Source organism: Colobus angolensis, unplaced genomic scaffold (genome assembly GCF_000951035.1).
Source record: "Colobus angolensis palliatus isolate OR3802 unplaced genomic scaffold, Cang.pa_1.0 Scaffold159, whole genome shotgun sequence".
Taxonomy (NCBI): domain Eukaryota; kingdom Metazoa; phylum Chordata; class Mammalia; order Primates; family Cercopithecidae; genus Colobus; species Colobus angolensis.
The window spans coordinates 1,028,074-1,054,713 of NW_012114699.1; the positions used below are offsets into that span (position 1 = coordinate 1,028,074).

At 37.3% G+C, this 26,640-nt stretch overlaps 1 protein-coding gene across 2 annotated transcripts in view; it reads right to left on the reverse strand.

The window, feature by feature from the left end:
• The window catches only part of TENM1 (teneurin transmembrane protein 1), a 630,397-nt gene that overhangs the window by 382,393 nt on the left and 221,364 nt on the right, over window positions 1-26,640 (reverse strand). For both annotated transcript variants that reach the window (XM_011936960.1, XM_011936959.1), the window contains exon 4: window positions 18,895-19,135. In XM_011936960.1, the coding sequence (XP_011792350.1) occupies window positions 18,895-19,135 (241 nt within the window). The remainder of the gene's footprint in view (window positions 1-18,894; window positions 19,136-26,640) is intronic.

Consider the following 26,640-nt stretch of genomic DNA (forward strand, 5'->3'; position numbering starts at 1 on the left):
TCCATGTTGAGCAAGAAACAGATTTCATGTATATAGTACAACCACAATTATGTGCTGTCCCCTCCCACACAAAACCAAAAGCAAAATACAACCCCAAATCCCCATTTCACAGACATCTGATCTAGAAGAAAACAAAAGGAAATCTTAATAGGAAGTATCTTTGGATGATGGAAATTGTAGTTATTATTTTTTTTTTGGTGATTATCCATGTCCTTTCTATTTTTGAAATGAAGGTGTACTACTTTTATAAGGTCCGTCATGACCTGGCCTCTGCAGGCCTGTCAGCCTCACTACTGCTATTGTCTTCAATGCCTCCTATACTTCTCGTCATCCTATGTTATGTGCATCTCCAGATGGGCCATTTTCTTTCAGATTTCTGCGTCCTTGTAAGCTTTTTCCAAAGAACAATATCAGAAGAGCTAAGAAATGCTCCCAAATAGTGCAGGTCTAAAGTAAGGCAGGAAACAGAGGATAAAAAGTGAACATAGGGAGAATGAAGAGTATAAGACAAGAGAAAGGAATAGAGTAAGAAAGGAAATCTTACAGATAGATATGGTTATCTTTGCAAGGTTAGAGGATCATTTGTTAGTTGCTTCAGGGGTCATTCTTCCCTCCTTTGCTATAGGTTGTTTAGTTTTGATCTTAATAAATAGTCAGCAATGACATACTGTATTTTTCCATCTTTATGCATTACCAGAAAACAAGTCAATTAAGTATAGTACAAACTGGGTATATATTCAATGTGTCAAAAATATATTTCTTTTGCTTAAGACTCTCACATAGAAATGCATAATATGACAAGTTAATTGGGGATAAAATTATATGACGAGTTGTCATTGTATTAAAAGTAAAGCAATGTGGAGAGGCTTACATTTAAATGGGTGTAGTTTAATGGTTTCTATCCCAAACTATAAACTGGAGAATTGTCTAAACCTCTAACAAAGGCCTTGGAAGAAAGGAATAGGAGGAGTGAAAGATGGGAAGGGAAAAAAGGAATTAAGAGTTTGAAGAGTGGTTTGAGTAAAAAGTGAGCCAGCAACAATAGATTTTGTCTTTCCAGTACCAGGACTAAGTTGGGAAACATCAATGGAAAAGAATGTTTCTCAAACTGGCTACGAAAAGAGTGTTCCTCAACAGGGGACCAACTGGTCCATGGGGAATATTTGGCAATGTGAGGAGACATTTTTGGTTATCACAACTTGGGGAAGGGTACTGCTAGCATCTAGTGAGTAGAGGTCAGATACGCTGCTAAACATCCTGACAGTCCACCTCCTCAAGACATATGTAACAAGAAATTATTCAGCCCAAAATATCAATAGTGGTGAAGTTGAGAATCATTTGTCTAAAACTCTTCATCCAATTGGAACGTGAAATTTTGAAGTATTCTACATCTCTACAGGAGAAAATCTGTCACTCTGTAATAACTCCCAGAGGAAGATTTTCATGCCAGGCACTCCTGATCTGATCTTCCTCCCCAACCTCACAGCTGTTCCTCCTCGACGCTCTAGTTGCACTTCGATTGGTCTATTATCCAAACAAATACCCTGAACCCTAGGGCCAGAGAGCATATACAACTCACTGATAATTGCCTCAAACATTTACCCTTGCTGACCAAACAAGGAAATCTTTGTAACAATAAAAAAAATTGCTTTTTAAACTGTACCCCTCAAGAACCTGTCACGAGGCATAAATCCAAAACCCGAACTGATTAAAATATGCAGAATATATAATAATCAGAGCGATTGAAACAACATTAACTCCTCTTAGGTTAGGCCACTTAAGAAACAGTCAAATTCAGCTTTGTGTTGTGCTCTAAAACTTAGTAACTACACTTCCACTTGAGCACAGGAGAATTTGTGGAAAGCAGGCCTGCCTTCCACTAAAATGTTCTCTCCCTGGTTCCCTGCTGTGTGGATTTGAGAGTGCAAAGAAGAAACACATTGGTTCACTTTAATTATTCAGGGACAGCACAGAGAGATAAACAAGGCAAGGTCAACGTCGAGAATATAGGAATTTCATGCACTCCGCTGACCTCTAAATATGCCTTTGTACTTGGCAAATATAATATTAAACCTGGACTTATTTTCTCTATGCATCATTGTCTATCCTTAGAAAACAAATATCATCATGGATTCACAGGGTGCAGTATAGAAATAGCTAGTTGGAACTTAAACCTAAACCAGATTATATTTTTATCTTTCAATAGGAAACATAGTATGAAGCTGTATTTATGTCATAGATGAGAATGACAACATGAAGGAAAATATTGAAATTGTACTGCAGCCTCACAGTATGATCCAAGGCAGAGTAGACTTCTATACAAGGTGTTGCATCTTGAATCTTGTCACTATAAAGGTGCAAACCAAAAATAAAATTCCAAGGCCCCCAATCATCCAAATGGACCCCTCCTCTTGGCCAAGGGCATTCCAGAGTTAACCTGAAAATCTAATTCAGGCCATGATGGAAGATGGAGTCTAACATGCCTCGTTATATCCCTCCAGTGTTAACATCAACACAGACCTTAAGTCTGATAAGAAACATACAGTCTATTTTCTCTAAAGCAGGTGTCATCTGCATGATAAAACCTAAGTCTCCACACCCCTTATTGTAACCCAGATATAGTTTTCTACTAATAATTCTTTCAACTAATTGCGAGACAGAAAATTTTAAAATCTACCTATGACCTGGAAGCTCCCCACCTTGAGTCGTCCCACCCCTCCAGATCAAACCAATGATGTAAATCATACATGTATTGATTGATGTATTAAGTCTCCCTAAAATGTGTGAAAGCAAGCTGTACCCCAACCACCTTGGGCACATGTTGCCAGGTCCTCCTAAGGCTATGTCACCAGTGCATCCTTAACCTTGGCAAAATAGACTTCCTTAGTTGATGGAGATGTGTCTCAGATATTTTGGGTTCACAAAGGGTTTTGTTTTAAAAATGCATTTATTTAACAAAATTGTATCAAGCACCTATTACATAACAGGAAAAATGACTTCATAGATTAGTCTTGCACTGGCCTAACATTGCCTCCTTAACTATAGTTGCCTACCATCATCACTACTCCTTGACAGAAAGGGAAGCGTGGTGTCTTCTTCACTTCTTCTTGTCTATAGGAAATTCAGAAAGAATCATGATTGTTCAACTTAAATCCTCTCATTTGTTTGGGGACCTCACCTGGAATTAGTAAACTTGCAACTAATTAGAATCCAACTAACTGGAAAACTCAATTAAGTAGGATTCTTTCAGTAGAGGAGCAAGAGACAAGAAGCAAGTCACAGAATGACAGAGATTTTAAAGCCAGAAAGGACCTCAAATATCATTTAGCTTCATTTCCTCATCTGACTATTGAGGAAAATGAGGTTGAGAAGAAGAAAGAGATATCAAAGTTACATAGCTCTTTAATAGTGGAATTGGACTTGGACTCAAGATTTCTAACTGTAAATCTGGTGCTTTTTCAAAAACTCACATGGGCCATTAAAAATTTGCAACAGATATCCTGGGATCACTAGATGTTTTGTTCACTCTACAACATCCTTTATACCTAGAACACTTTACAATAACAACTCATGTTTAAATTGCAACCCTGATGTACTATAAGATTTTCAATTATAAAAGATTAAATTATGATCATTTGGATTAAAATGGAAAGTAGACTCATATTTAAGAATGGCAATTTGTAAAAAGTTCTATTTAACCTTAAGCTAACCACCAAATCCAATTAACCAGAATGCCCCAGTTTCCTGGGCATTTAAGATTTTAATATAAATAGAATAAAAACTAGATTATATCTCCAGGCGGGGAAACTTAACCGAACCATAAATATTCACTGAAAGACAAAAAGAGATGACTTGGAGTTCTTTATATACCAGAGATAAATTGTTATAGTGCAAACAGCATTGGATTGTTTGCACAGGACTTACATTCCAGCACCAACTCTTGCTCCAAGAAATTTCAATAATACATTCTTGCTCCACATGAATGTGTTATTAAAATTTCCCAAGACTCAGTTACTTTACCATTAAATTGGGCATAGTTTCTATTATGTCTACATTCCAGGGTTTACAGTTTGAAATGAGATAACTAGTGAAAATACTTTGGACAATAGCAAATTATGCATGCATACTTATATGTTCACACATGCCTATATGTGCGCACACACACATACATGCATACATACATAGTACATTATCAAATGGCTGAGCCTTTTGATTTTGACAGACAAGAAAAATTATTTAGCTACAAGTGTATCTACTAAAACACAACTACCCACATTACCATAAAATTACCTAAGTTAATGATACTATTCACTATGATAAATGACAAAATTTGAAAGATTAGACTGTCATAGATAAAAACAATTATTTTAGTTGAAAGGTGAGAAAAATATCAGATTGTGACTATTTTATGCCAGAAGAAATTCAATTTACTTACGAAGCTAATATCATGTTGTACTTGATATTTTGATAGTTTGAATTGGAAATAGTCATGTTAGCATCTATGCTGTCAATGCAAGCTCTGTGCATACATATGTCACTATTAAGCATCTTCTTCAGTAACAACAGACTGCCTAGTGTTTTTTGTATGCCAGATAGAGACAAAAAGTTCGAGTTATAATTATGTCTTGGCCAGTGATAGGTGCTTGCCCTCAGAAATATGATGTATATTTGAGAACAAACTTTAGATAAGAGTGGGAGGATATAATATCACCTCTACTGTGAGAATACCAAAGGCAAACTTTTTATTTTATTTTAATCCTCATCCCAAAGGTGAGGGTTAATAAATCCCCAGCTCTATGTCTTTGCTGGGACTTGGCAACCTGGGAAGCCTGTACTGTTGTATGGGATCATGTTGTTTTCTTCCAAATTATGTGATTATCCCTGCATATTTCTGTATACTTTATCATTAAGGCAACTTGATCTCTGACTGGGTTTGTCAGTTTCTTCTTGTCACTTACAGCACTATCCTGATGTCTAGTGTATACCTTCTCACTAAAGTAGTTTCCCTTGCATTTTGCCTTCCAATTCATATGAAAGTTTTGCCCTGATTCAGTCTGCTTTCAATCTACTGTCCCATTTCAAAACCCTACTTTACCTTTTTGTTTCCATTTTCTTAGCTTTTACCAAGTCTTCAAATCCAATGCGGTATGTGGCTTCAACCTCACTACTGTAAAGAAATTGGTTGCTTAAAATTTATAATTGATAGAGTCAATGGTCTCTTCTCATCCACAGTTTATTTGATTCCTCTGTGATATTTGAAAATCATGATCACCACCTCCTGGAAATTTCCTCTTGCTTGTGCTCTTCCATGATTACTCAATCACCTACGCTGGCCTCTTCTCCTCTATGAATTCCTAATACATAAGTGTTGCCATGGCTTGGTATATGGCTTTCTTTTACTCTTGCATAAAACTCCATCTAGGTTTTTCAAAACTTACTATTATTACATTTACCTATGAAACTCTTAATTATCTACGTCCATCATGAGTTCTGGAAGCAGACATACCTGGTGTTTTGTGTTTTTTTTGTTTGTTTTTTTGTTTTTTTTTGACAGAGTCTCACTCTGTTGTCAGGCTGGAGTGCAGCGGCATGATCTCAGCTCACTGCAACCTCTGCCTCCCGGGTTCTAGTGATTCTCCAGTCTCAGCCTCCCAAGTAGCTGGGAATACAGGCATGCGCCACCACACCCAGCTAATTTTTGTATTTTTAGTAGAGACGGGGTTTCACCATATTGGCCAGGATGGTCTCCATCTCTTGACCTTGTGATCCGCCCACCTCAGCCTCCCAAAGTGCTGGGATTATAGGCGTGAGCCACCATGCCTGGCCATATCTGGGTTTTAACTGACTCCATTATACGTAACTGATGACCCTGTGGCATGTTCAACATTTTTAAGCCTTAGTTTTAAGAACCCTAAGTTAAAATAAATGTGACAGTTACTTGGCAAAATACTTGGCACATAGTAAGCATTCAGCAAGTAGTAGGAGAATAATTTTTTCTCTATTTATTCCTTTCCTTGGACTCAGATCCATATTTTCAACTGTGTTTTTTTTTTATATTGAACATTTCAAACTAGATGGCTCACGTAGGTGTTCCAATATTTCCAAAATAATATGCACCGTCTGCTTCCATTACTTTCTTTTCCCGATTTCAAAAATCTACTCCATCTATAGTTCTCTGTTCACTTACTCTGTCCATGCATTTTGTTGAATGATATGAGCCAAGCACTGAGTGATCAACATAAGAAAAGGCATAGTCCTTTACTTAAGTTTCAGTGAGGAACAAAGACAAGTAAATATAAGGTTTTGAAGGCAAATATACAATGAAATAAGCCATTGTGATAAACATATCGACAGAGTGTTATGAGATCATAGATAAGGAGTTTCTATATGAAAGTTGACGTGGGGAGGTTGCTATAGTCTGAATGTTTGTGTCCCTCCAAAATTCATATTTTGGCCATGTGCGGTGGCTCATGCCTATAATTTCAGCATGCTGGGAGGCCAAGACAAGCAGATTGCTTGAGTATAGGAGTTCCAGACCAGCCTGAGAGACATGGCAAAACCTCATATCTACAGAAAATACAAACATTAGCTGAGCATGGTGGCATGCACCTGCGGTCCCAGCTACTCCAGAGGCTGAGGTGGGAGGATCCCTTGAGCCCGGGAGGTTGAGGATGCAGTGGGTCATGATTGTGCCACTGCACTCCATCCTGGGTGGCAGAGCAAGATCCTGTCTCAGAAAAGAAATCATATGTTGAAATCTAATCCCCAATATGTTGATGTTAAAAAGTAGGGCTTTTGGTGGGGTGATTAGGCCATGAGAGTTCTGTCTTTATGAGTGGAATTATAAAAGAGGCTTCAGGGAGCCTCTTGGCCCCTTCCGACATACAAGGACAAAGCAATAACGTGCTGTATATGAAGAACAGGTGCTTACCAGACACCAAAATCTGCTGACACCTTGATCTTGGACTTCCCAGCCTCTAGAACTGACAGCAATCAATTTCTGTTGTTTATAAATTACCCAGTCTAAAACAGAGGTGATGGCAGACTAGGAAGACTCCTAAGAGGTATCTTTGACTCCTCACCTCCTTTTCCCATACCCCATCTAGCCAGACCCCAAGTCTTGCAATATTATTAACCTCAAAAAAGATCAGTGTTTTAGGGGAAAGGCTCTCTCCCCCTACTAGATTGTAAGCTCATTAAAGGCAAGGTTTTTATTTCTTTTGTTCTCTGTTGTAGCCCCAGCAACTAGAACAGTGTTTTGTTTAAGGTAGGCACTTAATAAGTATTCGTTAAAGTTTGATGAAACTAAAATAAATTCATCATATTATTTACAATGAACTGTTTTTCATTTAAAGTGTTTGCATTATATACTGTCTTATACCCTCAGATATCACACCAAATTTTTTTTAAACAAAATGGAGAAGCAGATGTTGCTGTTTATTTGCTTATCTGTTCACCAAAGGGGACAATTCTTTTTGAGCTTTCTTGTTCTTTAAATAAAATGCTCAGTACCACACTTTCACAATTATTGCAGACACATTTCAAAGACCTCAAGATTTAACCAGATCTTACATTTTGCTTTTAAAGCTACAAACATTTTTGTGTTATGGAATTAATATAGAACCAGCTGGATTCTTCTAAAGGGAGATGTTCAATAGAACATCTTTTTGATACACACACACACACACACGCAGATACACATGAACACCCTGATAGAAAATAAGAATAATTGACAGGAAATTTATTTCCTGTTGCTTTAAATATATTTCATGCTCTTAGTAAAATAGACAAGTATCTATTAACTTGACATGGTAATGGAAATATTTGTTATGATTCACTGGATAAGTAACTTTGTAGTAAATGAAGTTGTTAAGAACTTGTGTTCTCTCTTGTTCAAAACCATACATCTCTGTTTTAAATATAGTCTGGTGTAGGGACGTGTATAAGTATATGGTGAGGGAGGGCAAAATGATGGGTACAGAGATTTCACTAAAATTTAATTTTTGTTTGCTATGCTCATATATTACATCAATCAACTCATTTTTAAAAATTCCCTAAAACATACTTAGATTCACATTTGCATTGCTAAGTAAATCTTCTCCATATTAAAATCAGATTTCATCTCACCTATGGTGAAACTTTCTTTCCTTATAAAATGAAATAAATTATGTTTGCCTATGGTTTTATTTGGAAATGAAACTGAGAATAGTCAGTCAAAAAGCATGTTTAAAAATAATACTGCCACAGAAGTAACTAGAAACTGTATCACACTGATCTCCAAAGTATTGTTCTTCACTGCCTAACCACAATAGACTTATATTTTTACTCTCAACATATAAAACATATTTTAAGACTACAGCATTCTTTTTCATGTAAATTTAACACATTCCACATCCATCATGTGGTGTAGGCTGAAAAGCTTGGTTGAGCTTGGTTAAACAGGATTTATAGGTCATAGATTAGTTCTACAGCGTCTTTTCCTGTCTTAAAAAGAATCTTTAAATCTGTGGCTGAAGATAGATTTTTGCTAACCTCCGTGCTGTTAAAGGATTAAAGCATGAGATACTGTTGGATCTAAGCACTGCATATGTACATTCTGAGATTTTTTTTCTCCAGTCATTATTGAAGGAAAAAAATTATGTCTCTATTTTTCCATTGCAAATGTCCTAGAAAAAAACTACTTATAAATGTTAGGTAGATTTTAGCAGTGCTGTATAATAAAGACATATTACTGCTGCTGGAGAACTTACATTTATTGGTTAATATTTAAAGGGTATTTTTCCATAAATAAATTACTGCAATCACTCTTAATGAATATTTCCTCCAAATGATTATTTTTTCCCCAAGATAGACACTAGTTCTGCAAGTATAGTAACACATATTGGTCATACAAATTTCATTTCTGTTTCCATTCCTTGCCAAAATCTCCTTCGCCAATGGCCCTGGCTCTTCTTTTGTAAAAATAACCCTGTAGACTCCATTTAATTGTCACATTGGCCTAAAGCCAGCAAGGGCAGTTAGCCTCATACCAAGCTACAGCCATCTGTCGGAATACGCTAAAAATCAATGAAGATGGTTGTTACTTGCACTCTCCTGCCCCGGCATGATTCCTGCATACAATTCTGATTTCTCTTTGTGAACTGAAGTGGTCATGTTAATCCCAACTCCCAGTTTTCTCTAGTGTTGATAATCACAGCAAAACCTTTGAGTAAGATTCATTTTGGTAAATAGATCATGATTACTATCCATTATCATCATTCTGAAAAAATAATTACCATCTAAGATCAGGTCAAGCAAAATTAGTTATCTTGAACCAACACTTGGCCGAAAATTATCATGAGTAATAGAATATCAAGTAGACTCTCAGTTAGGAATTTGAATTGGGGGACAGCAAAGAGAGTAAATAATAGTAAACAAAAATGGCTGCAATTCCACTTAAAAATGAACCCGGATGAAGAGGCTGAGAAGCAAAGAGAACTATTCCCGTGCTTTGCAGCAAGGGGGCTGTGTTTGAATTACTGACAGAAATAAGCACCTCTTCAATTAATTGGGTGTTAAAGATAAGTCAATCTACTTGCACATAATTTCATGGACAGAATGAAAAAACTATTCTATAGAAAAGAAGGAAAGCAGTAAATCATGATTGTGAGAAGCTAGAAAGGAATAAAGCCAGTGCCAGGGGATGGACATGGGAAGAGAAAAAGGAAAGGAAACTAAAATGAGGGTGCAAATTTCATGTGCGGTATGAAATAATACTTGTAACAACCTTATAAAGTGAGTGCTATTAACCCATTTTTAAGTTCAAAAAACTGAAATTCAGAAAGGTTCAGTAATTTGCCTAAGCTCATATAGCTAATAAGGAGCAGAATGGGACTTTGAACATAGTTCTATTGTTTTCTACAATCCAAACTTTTAACCAGTCTTACAGCATTTTATCAAGCAGGACTGTGCCATCAAAGCCATATGATAGCTCTGGGATTGAGGTTCATGCCACAGGGAAGAAAAAGAGACTTTCTAAAAAAAAAAAAAAAAAAAAAAAAAATCAAAGAATAAAAGAACAAAAGGATCTGCAAACTCTAGTATATCTAAGGATGGGCCTCTGGATAAGGAAGGATAATATGGAAGTTTAACAGCAGGAATTTTAGTATGAAATTTAGATTTTTGGTTCATAGCTTGAGAATGATAGGTTTTCAATTCCAGAATGGTTATCTCTCATTAGTATAGGTTTTCAATTCCAGAATGGTTATCTCTCATTAGTACTAGAAAGAACATGCTTGCTCACAGAGTAGCCAACCTGGTCAAGAGTATTTAAATGGCAAATGAAGGAAAAGGGAGAGAAATAATAAAAAGAATAGTGCCTAATACCACTTAGATAACTGGTGACTATGCACAACTTTGATTGTGATATGTTCTTCCCAGAACGCCCTTTCCTCCATTTTTCACGTAACATCACCTCATGATTTTAGAACAATATGATTTTTAGGCCATTTTCTCAGGGAAATTTAGACTTTTTCCCCCTTCTACCTACCTCAACACTTCCTTAATCTCTACTATTCCTACCTTGGTTAGATCTACCCCCATCCAAGGCTTCTTACCTTGGGACTACTTAAATATAACAAAACACTTGTGATGGTACTGTTATTTATTTACCTTTGCTTCCCCTACTACAGAAAGTCAGTAATGCATAGTGGTTGAATATGAAGATGCTAGACCTACAGCCTGGGTTCAAAGCCTGACCTGGATCTGCCATATCCTACCTATGGGATTTTACAAAGTTCCTTAACCTCTCTGTACCTCAGTAGCCTCATCTCTCAATTGAGGATGGCAATACTAAATAGTACGTATCACGTAGGTACTAGGATACGAGTTAAAGAAGTTGATTCATAAGGGATTAGAATACTGCTTGGCATATAGTAATGCTGTATATTTAGCTATCGTTATTATTACTAGTACTAAACCATAAATTTCTGGAATACGGGGATTCTCATTCCTCACAGAAGATGTAGTGCACCAGGAATAATTAGTAAATGCTTGTTGAATGCCTCGCTGTGCAGGACACACTCAGTAATCCATAGACTGGGAAGTATATGTGAATACTGGATGTTTTCACAGCAGATTAAAGCTAATGTGTCTCTCTGAATTGTAGTAACTCTGAATTTGTCTACTTGCCAGCAGGTCTGTGCCAGTCTATTATATTGAATTGAAAATAGTAATATTTATTGCACACTTTCTATGTGCCTGGCTCTGAGTAGACATTTTTGTATATTATCTCATTCAGTTCTGAAAACAGCCCCATGAGGTAGGGTCTGCCATTTTTGACACAAAACAAACAGGGAAATTCAGGTCTATGGAAGTTATGTAATGTGTCTAAGTTCACAATGACATAAGTAGTTTAGTCCAGGGATGTTGGAGTACATATGCTTGCACACATCACCCAGCCTCTCCATCTTTGGCAATGTGCCCATCTTTCCAGGTTGCAAAAAACACTCTGCCCCCAAAATATAATCTAGACATTGGGAATTCTGAGAAGGAGGCTTGGAGAAGGAGATAGCAAGGCTGACGTTTGAGTAGGGGAGCGCTCAGGGCAGGGCCGAATCCTCAATGTACTGGGTAGACAGGGCACTGTTTTTCTGAATAACAGAAAGCAGGCAGCAATGCACAGGTGTTCTGAAGATTGATCACTGGGCAGTCTTAAAAAGCCTCACAGGTATGTATCGTCAAAATGTGGGAGGGGGGGATGGTTCTGATGATTTGGAACATGGTGGTGAAAGAGTATATTCTATTTATTTATTTATTTATTTAGAGATGGAATCTCCCTCTGTTGCCCAGGCTGGAGTGCAGTGGCACGATCTTGGCTCACTGCCACCCCTGCACCGTCCCCCCATTACCTCCCCGCCGTTTCAAGCGATTCTCCTGCCTCAGCCTCCTGAGTAGCTGGGATTACAGGCACCTGCCACCACACCCGGCTAATTTTTGTATTTTTAGTAGAGATGGGGTTTCACCATGTTGGCCAGGCTGGTCTGGAACTCCTGACCTCAGGTGATTCACCCGCCTCAGCTTCCCAAAGTGTTGGGATTACAGGCGTGAGCCACCGGGCCAGGCCAAGTATATTCTATTTAAAAGCATGCTAAGAAAGGAAGTGGAATGATGTTGTATGTGTTTACTTTGAGGAAATCATGAATGGAAGGGTAGAAATACCTTTAATTAGACAAAGATAGAAATAGGGACAAAAAGTAAAATAATCTCTTGTGTGAAGATTATTGCTATTATTATTACTAACATTTATGGAGTGCTCATTATGTTCATGGCTGCTCTAAGCACATTGCGATTATGAACTCATTTAATGCTCACAATGGCCTATGAGCTAGGTTTTATTATTATCCTTACTTTACAGATGAGAAAACTGAGACATGGTGATGATAAGTGATGTGCCCAATGTCACATGATTAATAGGTAGTGGATCAGAGAGTCTATAATAAGCCACTTGGCCAGATGAAGACAATGGATGCTGATTCTCAACACAGATCACAAAAGTGTCATAGGAGGAAAGAGTAGTAAATGTGAATGATTTCAACTCCATAAACATCTGCTAGTTGTATCGATTTGCAAAAAGCAAATATATGGCAAGTTCCCAAATTCTTGTGTTAATGACTATACCTCCCAAAAGGTAGAGAAAATCAGGAAACTTGCCTCTCTGACTGACTTAGAAAAAGAGAAACTGGTGAGTTGAAGGTGATAGGAACCTTTAGAGCAATTGAAGTATTTTATCTTAGAGTCCGTAAGTACCTTATAAGGCCAAAATCCCAGACTTTTGGAAAAGAGCTTGCTGAAGTAAAGTAGGTACAATTTCATGCCCTGGAATACTCTAATATCAAGATGAATTAAGACAGTCGGGAAGCTATTTTATTTTATTTATTTATTTTAACCTGTTGAAACCAGTGTGTCTGTACTGGGTGTTCTCCATTCACATTCAGTTTGGATTTCTAAAGAACAGGTACTAAAATAAAGGGATAAAAACCAAAAATAAATAAGTTTAAGAGGGCACGATGAAAATAATGCTAAGAAGAATTATACCCCAAATGAGCCTGAGGCTTGAGAAAAAAACTGCTGAAGATGACAGAAAAGTGCTTTTTAAAAAATATATTTAAACCAAGAAGAGCAAGGGTAGGAGAGACATGAAACCCATGAAATTGTTATTGGATGACTAATATCTGGGAGGCCTTCTCAAATACTGTACTAGTTTTCTTTGTGAAAAAGAATGATGATAGACTTGAAATGGTAAAATCAATATCAGTAACCATAAATTGAAGCTAAAATAGGCAAAGCAGTCATTAAAAGGCATTTGGCTGTTCTATAATAAATGAATTAAAATTCTATCCCAGAGTGGTGAGAGGTCTTGGAGATTGGATTACCTTGTCACAGTTGCTAAAGTTTTAGCAACTGTAGTGTGGGTGAAGCGTGACAGGAGACTGGAGACAGCAAACATTGGCTTTAGTTTTCAAAATAAACAGGAAGCATATGGACTCCTTAGACTAGACCAAGAAACAGGTTGATTAAATACAAAATTCTAGAACAGGTTAATAAAAGCACAATTTGTGAGCGCTTAGGAAAAAAGTAGTAACCATAAGAAGGCAGTATAAATTCTCTAAGCACAAGTTATCTTAGACAATCTCATTTCATTTCTATTCTTGACATGGTTATTAGGTTGGAAGATCAGTAAGAATGTAAGCATACTATATCTGAATATCAGCAAGGCATTTGACAAGATCTCCCATAATATGGCTATGAACAAGATGGAGAGATGTGGGTTGTTAGTAAAAGAATGTTGCCTAATAGATAAATGTCACCAGTGGCATGCACAGAGATCTGACCCTAATCTGGTCCCATGTAACATCTGTATCGATAACTTACATAAAAAAGAGGGAAACATACCTAATAAGCCTACAGACGACACAATTCTGAGAGCAAAAGCAAATAGCTTGTATGGTAGAATTTGAACTCAGCAACATCTCCACATGCTAACAAGATGAAATCAAATTAGGCCAAATCAAGGCTCCAAATATATTTCCACTGGTATCTTAAATACCAAACACAAAATTGAAAAAGAATCAACTATGTACTTACAGAACAAATGAAACGTGGTTTAGCTTCAGAACATGTTAAAAAGGCTTTGGGGTTTAGTTTCGAGTGTTCTCAATGTGTATGGATAGTGTCATGTGGCCACCAAAAAAGCTGATACTGGAGTAGACAGCATTAACCAAAATACATAATTAGAACAAGAGAGGTGGCTAATTGTTGGTCATAGCATAAAATCCCCAGTGAATCCGTCAAAATGACTGACTGCTGAGAGTCCCATCTAAGGAACATCAAATCTGCTCCCAGTCCTTCCTCAAGGGACAGCCATAGATGGCCACGTTGTTGCTTATTTTAATCACAGGACTTTTCTCTCCCCATAGCGTCAGTTGACTGGGAGAATAATTGGCAGGGCTTGCCAAAAAACTGAAACACAGCCTGCTATAAAAGGGATGAACTGGGTTAATCAAATTCCTTCTTAGGGTTTTGAGCCTGCAGTGACCAAGATAATAACGCAGTTAGCAATGGGACATGCAGTTGAAGGGATGAGGTGAGAGGTGTGAGGAGGTACACTTGGAGTCATGTGGTGCAGTGGAGACCAGACATTGTTATGAGATAGTAGAAACTATGTGGTAGACAAAATAAATATTGAGCTGATGGAAAGAATCAGCTATTGGACAAAGAAAGAGACAGAGAGGACCAAAAATGCAGAGAATTGCTGAGTCTTATTAATGCTAGAGATCTACAGGCTTTGCCTTTCCTTTGGGGATTGACCAGAGTTTCCCATGTTCTCAGGGACTGACAACACATACACTGAAAGGATGTTCTCAATTACTCGAGGCAACCTGAATGTCTTTGGCTTCTTGTAACCGGAGAGCCTAATAAGAACCCACACCTGCATCCAGCCTTGAACACTACATTTCAAGAGCAGTTTGGACAAACACACTTTCAGTGTGTTCTAAAGGAAGAGACCAGGAAGGGAGATTGGAAACCAATTAATGTGAGGAACAGGTAGAAGGAACTGGGGAAACATTTAGCACAAAGAAGAGAAGACTCAGGAACAGTGAAGGACTGTCAGTTGTAAGGGGAATTTTACTTATTCTGTGGGACCCTAAAATTAGATTTGAGAAAAATGGGCAGAGTTAAGAAGGGATAGATTTTGGTTCAAAAAGAACCTTCTAGTAGTTGTTTGAGGTGGAGTGAAATAACTTAGGAATAAGTCAATTACCTATTCTGGAGATATTTATGCAAAGGCAAGTGGCTACTTAGTAGAGATAGTAATATTACCTTTTCGTTGTGTAGTGCTTTACAGTATGTGAGGCACTTTCTACTATGTTAGCTTGATTTTCCTAATTAGGAAGGCAGGCATTTGTATATTCATTTTTACAGATAAGGAGGCCGAGGTTCAGACAGGTTCTGTTACACAGTTCATGCATAAGTTCCTGGATACTCACAGTTACCTTTATTGACTACATGAGAAATGAACATTTTAAAGGATATATTTGAATAATTCTAGTTGATCAAGCTAATAACGTTTCTGGCTTTTAAAAAATCATTGTGATGCTAAATATATATTCAAATGTACTAAAAAGGTACTCTGTTCACTCTCACATGAAAACTTATGTTCTTCTCTGTGTCTTAAGAAACTGAGACCAATTAATACTTTCCTTGCATAGATACAGAAGGTCCGTGGGTGCAGTTTGTACAAACATGCCTAGATGTACATTTCAAATAAGAATAATTTTCTCTCTCCATTTGCCTGAACCCATTCCCCACTCTCTCCCAGATTTCCTGTTATTTGGCTTTATAGAGGAAAGGAGTGTGTTTGCTTGTCAGAACTGCTACTTAACCATATTGCCCTGCTGTTTCCTCAGCTCTCTATCACTAAGCTCTGCAAATGAATTAAAAGTAAAATGAGGAAATAACCAGTTTGAAAACTCCTTGAAGAAGATATACATTGTTCTTTGCATTTTACCCTTTACTCACCTTCCCCTTTCAATAAAAAAAAGAGGAAAGAAAAGAAAAGAAAAGATACAGGGCTGGGCATGGTGGCTCATGCCTGTAATCCAGGCACTTTGGGAGGCCGAGGCAGGCAGATCACAAGGTCCGGAGTTCAAGACCAGCTTAGCCAATATGGTGAAACCCCGTCTCTACTAAAAATACAAAAATTAGCTGGGTACGGTGGCGTATGCCTGTAGTCCCAGCTACTCTGGACGCTGAGGCAGGAGAATCGTTTGAATCCAGGAGGCGGAGGTTGCAGTGAGCCGAGATCTTGCTACTGCACTCCAGCCTGGGTGACAGAAGGAGACTTTCTCAAAAAAAAAAAAAAAAGAAAGAAAGAAAAGAAACAGAAATATTATCACTAGTTCAGTTCTAACTGCATTATCGTCACCATAGGTGCTGACTGCTATATTTTTCTCTTGGAATATAGCAGAAATCACCCTTTATGAAACCATTTAATCTGGTAAGTAAGTGATGGATGATACTGTTTCCTGGACATGGGTCATAGTACTTCCATGTTTACTTTGTTGATGGTGACATATTCTCTGATGCCATGGTTGGTAGTTAATTTAATATGCTGCTAAACAACAACAACAACAACAACAACAACCAGTCTTACGAAAGTTGACTAGTCCTTCTCTTTCCATTACAATTCCCAGAGATCAGGTTAGAAGGTGATACCAGACACTGTTTATCAAGTGGTATATTATGCCCATTTTTAACATACAAATGTCTTTAGAAAAAGTTTCTGTAAATTGGATAGCTATAGGCAGAAGGAAACTGGACTCCTATCTCTCACTATATACAAAAATTAACTCAAGATGGATTAAACACTTAAATATAACACCAGAAACTATAAAAATACTAGAAGACAACCTAGTAAAAATCTCTTCAGGACATTGGCCTAGGCAAGAAATGTTATGACCAAGACCTCAAAAGCAAATGCAACAACAACAAAAAATAGACAAATTTGACTTAGTTAAGCTAAAAAGCTTCTGCATAGCAAAATAAATAATCAACAGAGTAAACAGACAACACACAGAATGGGAGAAAATATTTGCAAACAATGTATCCAAGAAAGGACTAATATCCAGAATCTATAAGGAACTTAAACAAATCAACAAGAAAAAAATACCCAAAAATTCCTGTTAAAAAGTGGGCAAAGGACATGAACAGACATTTCTCAAAAGGTGCTATGTAAGTGATCAACAAACACATGAAAAAATGCTCAACATTACTAATTATCAGAGAAATGCAAATTAAGACCACAATGAAATACCATCTCATACCAGTCAGAACGGCTATTATTAAAAAGTCAAAAAACAGCAGATGTTGGTGAAAATGTGGAGAAAAGGCGACGCTTATACACTGTTGATGGGAATAAAAATTAACATAACCTCTATGGAAAACAGTATGGCAATTTTTAATAGAACTTCCATTTGATTCATCAATGCATTTCTGGATATCTACCCAAAGAAAAATAAATCATTATATCAAAAAGACATCTGCATTCATGTGTTTATCACAGCAAGAGCAAAATCATGGAATTGACCTAAGTGCCCATCAATGAATAATTGGATAAAGAAAATGTGGTATATATACCCCACAGAGTACCACAGAGCCATAAAAGTAAATCATGTTTTTTGCAGCAACATGGATGGAGCTGTAGGCCATTATTCAAAGTAAGCTAACTCAGTAACAGAAAACCAAATACCACATGTTCTCACTTATAAATGGGAGTTAAACAATGGCTATTCATGGACATAAAAATGGAAATGATAGACCCTTGGGACCCCAAAAAAGGAAGGATGGGCCGGGAGTGAGGGTTAGAAAATTACCTATCGGGTACAATGTTCACCCTTTAGGTGATGGGTACACTAGAAAACCAAACCTCACCACTGCACAATATATCCATGTAACAAACATGCACATGTATCCTCGAATCTATAAAAATAAAACAAAAATTCCATTGTAGAACTAAATAAGGCACACAAAAACACAAGGGGAAGTCTTTGAATTTCAAAGAAAATAGAATGCTATGTTCTATTAGTTCATGTTTTTCTATGTCAATATAAAGTTGTAATTTTTGATTTAAGAAAGTGACTAGATATGATGAGTAATTTCTTTGTTAATTGTATCTAGTGCTAAAACCTATCATGATCAAGGGACCTAGAACTGCAAAGAGTAGAACTTTTATCACGACAAAGCTCTGAGGAGTGAATCTAGAAAACTAAACATGTGAAGAAAAACAGGCAAACATTTTTGCTCGAAAGACCAAAAGCTTAACCCTAAAGGCAGAATTTAGTGTTTAAATGTACACATATACTTCCATTACATGAGGCTGATCCTTTTATTTTTTTAAATGTTTGAAGGCAGCTTATTTTTTCAAAGAATCTTACAATAAATAAAATAGAAACGATCACTCCTCCTCCAGTTGTGTTTGGGTTTTCCTGTAATACTGTAGTTTTTTAAACCAAGGGACAATTGCCTTTCACTTTGAGGCTGCAGTGACAGCTTAGATAATTGCTTTGTTTTATGTTTTTGTGAATATGTGACAGCAGGGTGTTTATGTATCTGCGGATTCATCTTTTCACGTGTATCTGCTCTGGTCTGTGTCTGTGGCTGGATCTAGATGTGTGTGTCTGTTTGCACATCTGTGCCTGTGAAGGAGTCTTCCTTTTTGCCCATGCATCTGGGTGTGTATCTGTTTGTGCATTTGTGTGTCTCTGCAGATGTGTGTGATGAAATGAGTTTCTGCAATCAGTGGAACCATCCTCTGCCAATACTTAAGTTGAGTGGGATCAATAATAGCTTAAGTACCTGGTCTCCAGTGGTATGTTGCTGTTCAAGACCCAGCTGTTATGCAGATGAACTGAATCCTGCGTGCTGGTTGGGGGAGCTGGAGCAGCTGGGCTGGGCTGGCTGCGGGTAGTCATTGATCTCCTCTGAAGAGAGTCCGCTGCAGGGGGTGGCTTCCTGGCACAGGTGCAGGCATGAGGAGGCGGAGGTGGCGGCGGGAGGGGTCTGAAGGTGAACTGGTTGTGTGGGCTGCTCTGCACATCTAAAGAGGAGAGAAGAGAAACACAAAATAAAGACTTACTCTCCCACTTGGCAGTCAGGGAAACTAGCACGACAGACTTACCAGAATTTCAGATAATAAAACCTGTGGGGTGAGGGAGGTTGTTTTAAGTTCAGTCTATCTGTAAAAATGCCACTTAACTTACAAAGGCACGTGCAGCATGCTTATGAAATGTAAAACATTTGCAGTTGCATTTACATGTAAATTCTTTAGGGCTATAGCAGCTAAAAAGTAAATGAGGCCGCCTCACACCATTTGTCATAGTTTCTGCTACTGAACAAATAAATCATTAACAAGACACCAAGTTACAGAATAGAAGTGAGCTGATTTCCATCAGTTGGAAAATTCTCACTTCAGAAAATACTAGTAAAAGGCACAAATTTGTTGCAAGGAAGATCATTCGGCACTTCAAATAAAAATATAAGGCCACCTTCTGGCTTACCTCAGGAAAGGATGTGAGCTTGCCTATACAGGAGCAAATCCATATTTTAGAAAAACAGCTCACAAGTGTGTCACTTGGCTGTGTGAAACTAATCTATTTGCCAGGCCCCCCAACTTAGAGTGTTACTTGTAAAAGGTAGGCTAAAAGGAGTTTGTTCAAGTTGTTATACATATTTCCATGGCCATGCAAATGGACCATTTCCATGGTCTGCACCTTTTTCCCTTTGCCACACCTTTCTAGGAGCTCTGCCATGTTAGCAGCAGCTTAGGCAGCAGGGAAACAGATTTTTTTCTGCTTGTTTACAGAGGGGCAGCCTGGGACAGCGGTCCTCAGACTTCTGTTGTTGCTATTGTTGGGTATTTTTCCACTGTTTTCCTGACAGGCACACGTAAAGACAGTGAGTTAGAATTTGGCCCATGAGAAATACCCCAATTAAACCCCTTTAAAAAGAAATCACTATTGTAGCTGATAGCCACCTCTCTTCCACAGGAGAAACATAATAGATGTCAAGTGATTTCTTGTAACACCAGCACGTTCTAGATAAACTTTGTAGACAGCATGGCTTTGTCCCACCTCCCAAATGACTGAGAGTTGAAAAGCAGAAAAACGCCAGAGGCTTTCGATGCCTAGCAAAGGGCTCAGCTGGTTTGTGCTGAGGCCCACTTTGCAGTGGCTGATCACAGAAAAAAAAAATCACTTCTTTCAATCTTTTTACTTCAAACTTGAATTTTAAAGACATTGGCATGGTTTTTATTTTTAAAAACAATATTACTCTCCCAAGAGCATGACAAATTCTTGGCTGTATTTTCTAGCACAGGTGGCTCTCCCTTTAAATAAACTCACTATATGAAAATCTGAATTGTACAAGAGATAGATAGAGAAGGGAGTGGTGATCATTCATTTTATATAAAGGATTCCTTTAGATGGTCAGCTATCCTTATATATTTAAAAAGAACTAAAATGCTTCATGAATTTCCTAAATCACCCCCATTATTCCAGGCCCAGCTCAAATCCCATGTCCACTAAAAAAATCATCACAAATACTTAACATCTCATTAACTTTTTTTAAACCTCTGGGCTCATACTCATAACCATAACTAGAAGTGTGCTTTCCATTTTGGGGACTCAAAGAAGCACAGAATGTTGAAACCCAAAGGACTTTGGAGATGCTCTCATTTTGCAAATGAAAAAACAGGTCCAGGGTCACTTGGCAAGTTAGTGGCATGGCCAGGACTAGGTACTCACATCTCCTGACTCTCTGGCTAATGCTTCATTCCCTGTATTGCAGATCTCTGTAATATGAGTTCTCTTTTCCCTCATAAGATTTAGAGACAAAGAATTGTCCACATTTTCTTGATTTTTCACTTAGGTTTATTATATCTACTTCTCTCTTTGACCATGACTCCTTAAATGTAGAAAGGAAGGCATTGTGGTGTAATGGTATGCAACACAGCATAGTGGAAAGAGCAGAGGACTTGGACTGGGATGTATGGCAAATCTGGGTTTAAGTTCTGCATCCACCCTTTAGAAGCTTTAACCCCTCATTTGTAAAATAAGGATAATAATAATAATAATAATCCCTTTTCCTAACAATTAAATTTAATTCATGTAAAATGCGCTTGAACATGCATTTTGTTGACTATTTGTTTATTGAATGTAATAAAAGTATAAAAGTATAAAACTATAAGACTGGAAGAAATCATAGGGATCACCTAGTTAAGCTTGCCTCTCTCCACTCGTCATTTTACAGATGAGAGATCCAAGACCCAAAGAGGTGAACTGACTTGCTCAAGGTCATTCAACTTGTATACTTTTTCCTGCCCATGCCAGATGATTCCTTTACTCTTTTTCTGCACGTGCTTTTGTAAATTAAGTGACATTTTAACAGATAGACTGAACTTAAAACTCTCCCCCACCCCCACAGGTTATGTTATCTGAAATCCCAGTACTCTGCCCAGCACTCTTTCCATTATGCTATTTCGGAACATAAACATGACTCTGTTCTATGACTTTAACATTTACTGGTTTTGCCATAAATTTGACCCCTGTGTGGGCAATATTATAGCATCCCCATCATATCCTATGTGTTTTGTCTTTTCTCCCAAAATAGACTGCATGTTTCTTAGAATAAGGTTTCCTTCTACTTCTCCTGTATGCTGTATGACATTGAGCAAAGTGCTGGGTACAGGGCAAGATCTCTAAAATCTTTTGCTAGTAGAAGAGAGATTGACTGGATCGTGGGACCCAGATAACCACCTTCTGTGTTTCCTTTGGCTCTCATTCTGTTGTAGCCACTGGCTATCTATTCAACTGACAGACAAGTAGGTTTTCCCCTTGAAGATCTCAATGGAATGCCTCCCAGAGCCATGACAAAGGACAATGATACTCTGAAGAAGGTACTTAAAATGATGCCCCTTCACGATGTGAAAAAAGCATCAGTGACACACTACAGATCTGCTGTCTAATGCCACTCATGGGAAAGCACTTAGTGACCCGAGGAAAGGGAGGCAAAAGGTGGGAGTACAAGGGTAGAAGAAGAAGAGGAGTCAATTTGAGGTCTTGTGTTCAGAACCCCTCTAAACAACATGTGTGACATCTACTAGCTTAATCAGTAGGGGTTTCTGTCAGCACAGCTGTGCAAGAGAAAGGGTTTCTCTTCAGTACAGTTGTTCCAAAGAAAAAGAATATCTCATTAACATCTAGATTTATTTATTGCTAGATTACCTCAAACTCTTTGCAACTCTATTATGAAAAATGATAAAAATTTTACTTCATTGAAAAGTGCAATCATAGTATTATTATAACATTTCTGCTGCAGGTAGAATGGCTTTGTCTAGTCATTTAGATTATCTACATATAATGCATATCCATATAATATATATGGATATTTTGATTTTTATCTATTTTACTGTGTATTTTTATTTCCACATTTCAAATATGTGGAGGTTTCCCTACTAGTGCATATTGTCTTTAAACGCTTTCACAATATTGGATTGTTGCACTGAGTGGAATACGTCCAGACCTTAAGCCTTTATGAAATGCAAATGATCTCAGATTCATTCTCTTTTTCACCTCAGGAAAAAGATGGGGAATGCACTTGTTCCCTCCCAAATGAAGTAATTTAATCCTTGGGCTCCGTGAAATGGGATTTCCCAACATTAAACACTAATGAAAAATACATTAGTGTTCAGTGTCAGGAGCTCTAGAACACCAATTCTAGGGGTGTGAAAGTCACATACACTCACTTCCAAATATATGTGGCAACCATGCACTTCTGTGCTCGAGAGAGAGGAAGGGAGAAGGGGGGAGTGGTGACTATGCAAATGTAGATATCCAGACATACTTACAAAGCTTTCTGAAAATAAATTAAGTTTTCAGATGGAAAGGTCTAATTCACATAATATACTTGGATAGTAGCCAGTTTCAGGTTTGAGGTCCTAAAATAACTTGGTAAGATAATTTCTCAGGAGCAAAATTCCTCCAAACTGTAGATCTGAGACATTTTAAGTGTGGCAGAGCTGCTAACAGAAGTATAAGCCTTCAGAAACAACATTGCCTCTGTCTCCAAAAGGTAAGTGGAAGAAGAAATGTGTCACGCATAGTTTTCCCCCCCACCTTTTCTTTTCTTTTTGCCAATAAACCTTATTTTGGATAATGTGTTAGAGAAAGTTTTCACAAGAAATTAGAGTATCTCTGCTCAGAAATACTGTAGCAACTTATCAGGGTGTCTATCAGGGTGTTTTGTTCCTTGCATTTCATTAACACATACAGTCAGTTCCGCTACAAGACAAAGCATGCATTTCTGCAATTCACTGCACTATGCAAAATCACACATAACCAGAGGGTTACGGAAAAAATGAAGTTAGGGATGCAACATTCAAAAACATAATCAATGACACATTAAAAAAAGGAACCTAATAAGAATGACAGCATAGTTTTTCATATATTAATGGTTAAAGGATACACAAATGCCATACCAAATATGACACTTTATCTTGGGAAAGTGGGTGTCAGAAGAGTTGCAAATTGTGAGTTATTGTGAAATGGTGAAAAGGAAAGTTATCTGACTAGGACGGAAAGTTCTAAATACCAGATGTGGATGCGACAGGCTCCTATCCACATGTGGTGAGCTGAAATATCTGATGGATATTTCAGGTATATACATGTGCCCATTTTGTGTATTCTTATGCAGTTCATTCTGCTGTATGCAGTTTTCTGCATTCATCTAGTGCTTTTAACAGATGGAATTGCGCATATGCAAACACAAAATTTGTCTTAAGTTCAAACTGTTCTCAAACATCCCAATACCAAGGGAACAAATTAACCTTTATAAAACAAGCACTGTAGCAGCATTGGCTGTACATGCAAAATAATTTTCTGTAGGTGTTAAAAATAAATATTGTCAGTATTATAGTAATGCCAAATAGATAATTTTTCTTGAAAAATTTGAGCAAAGTAGATACATGGCTCGTTTTTCTGAAATCCATGTACTAAATTGATTATTCTTTTCTTTAGTGACACTGTGACAGTACCTTCCCTAAATATGTTTTTTTCCAAGGTTACTATGCAGTGTATGTTGTCAAAAGGGGCACATATATTCCTATAGCTCTAGAAAAAGGTCACAGAGAGTCAGAAATCATGTCTGTACTTCCTGGTCTTACTGTGTGTTTCATTATCTCATTGGCCAAGGCTAAGGGTAGCTCCACAATTCTTTATCTACAACTATGGAATCAAAGAATCTCTGAAAAATGAGTTTGTTTTCCCCTAACTCATTGGGTGACAAAGCCTGACCTGAAATGCTTTGAGGATACTTATGGTCTTATTTATCTAATTTCATAAATTTTGGTGGCAAAGCCTGACCCGAAGGGATCTAAGGATATTTATAGTCTTCATTTCTTTATCTTATTTTGTGAATTTTCATACATTTAGCTATGAAAGTATTAATGCATTTTATTAAGGGGTGCTGGCCCATACCTCACTCTGGGTGGGTGTATATATAATATAAGTATACGTACAGCAGCACCTTTGTAAAATTTGAAAAATTCTAAATTCTGAAAAACGTGGACCCCAAAGGTTTTGGATAAGGGATTATGGGCCTCTATTAGTATTTAACCACCTTCCTGAGCTCTTATGAGGCAATATTAATTAATGTTTCTGAAGACCATATAATCTACATGTGCAAAGAACATCAGAGCACCAAGGGTTATTGCCATACTACTTATGTCAAATCTCTCAAGGCCAATTAGAAGCCTCTGGTTCCTGAGGTTGCTTTTCTGAGCTGCTCTCCCCTTCTAGGCAGGAGTAGAGGTAAAAGGAAACAGGCTTAAAACAAGGAGAAGATATTTTCTTAGTAATATTAATTATTACTAATAACTCAAAATGTATGTTACTACTTAATAGTATTTTACCTGTCACAAAGAGCTTTTGTAACTTGTGAGCAGGTACTTTTAAGATTTGCACGTTATGACTAATATCCATTAACTTCATAGTGCTCAATGATCATCAAATTAGACTTAAGTGTATCTGGCTATGGACATTTCTGTTCTCAACCTCGTAGTTATTATTAGAGGCTCAAAGAAAAAAAAGTAAGAAAACTGATTTTCAGAAGAAAATAAACAATATAGTTTATCACTTTTCTGGCTCAAATAATACTGCTTTAATATTAATATACCAACATCCTTTATTAAAAGCAGATTTGTCAGTTAAACCGTTGGATTGAGAATGTAAAATAAAGTCTATTCAATAGCTAATGCTTAATAAATACTTATGCATAAATGGGCATGTGCATGAGTGAGGCACAGACAACAACAGAAAGAGTCAGAAGGAGAGAGAAATAGAGAGGAGATTTCAAAACTAAAGCAGATGACTGCAGGAGAACAGTCACAGAGGCTCTGGGAGAAAGCTAACAATAAATTACAATGTTTTCTAGTTTCCATGGGCTCAATCTGGTTCTGGATTACTGCATTCTGCATGGCTCCTACAGTCCTGGATACTATTTACTGTTTTTCAGATTGTCAAGTACATCCCTTTGAGGACTTTGAATGGCCCTCTCACTAAACCAGCAGGTAAGATATAGTATGCTGTGTTAATTTCTGTCAGTTAGGTTGATCTTTGTTACAATCACTGGAAATAAAGGTCAACAATAAAGCACCTACGAGCCTTTGACATGTTTGTGCTGAAATTCATGTTTATATTTTAGTCTCTCTATAAGCTGATGCTCATCTTTAGAGGGAGTGCTGGTGTACATCCAGAAAGTCCAAATTTTCTACTTTCTAGTTTAATTATCTCTTTTCCTGTTCTCCAATTTGTTGTGCAAGCATAACAATTAGTCAAAGATCCACAAAGCAGCCCTCCTCCAGCCCATTTCTTCCTGTCTCTGTTATAGAGGGAATCCAACTGTGCTGTACACTGTATTGGCTTTACATAGTACAATCAGCCAACCTCAGGCATTATACTCAATATTTCCGCCAGTAAGTGGCTGGTTTGTTAACTCAATCAACTCTCTGACATAGGTTAAGACAAACAATCCAGGACTTTACTATCAAGAAAAAAAGAGAGGGCTGTGGTAAATGCCATTTTGTTTAAATTATTGTAGTAATTGCTCAAACTACATAATTTTCTTGGTTGTAAAAATACAAGATGGATACATCTCTGCTAATATTTGCAGAGTAGTCTGGCAATGTTAAAAAAAAAGAACAATGAAGCCAATATATTTGTTATCTTAGAAAATTGTCATTTTTCTAAGTAGAGTGGTAAAGAGCTCTACTTTATAGTACAATTTGGAATTTTAAATGCCAATATTTAAACATTAGTATATGGTATTAGTTAGCAATTAAAATTGGTGGTTGGCCAAAGCCTTTTCACTATAGCCTTGAAAGAAACTGTTATCTGTTATATACCATGAAACATGAAGTAGAAAATTGCCCTGTTTTATCTTATGTTGACAATGATATTGTGGCTTCTGTTATTAGCCAGTGAAGTATATCAAAAAGAAAATATAAAAAAGTAATGATCCTTAAAAATTTCATATTTAGTTTATACTCAA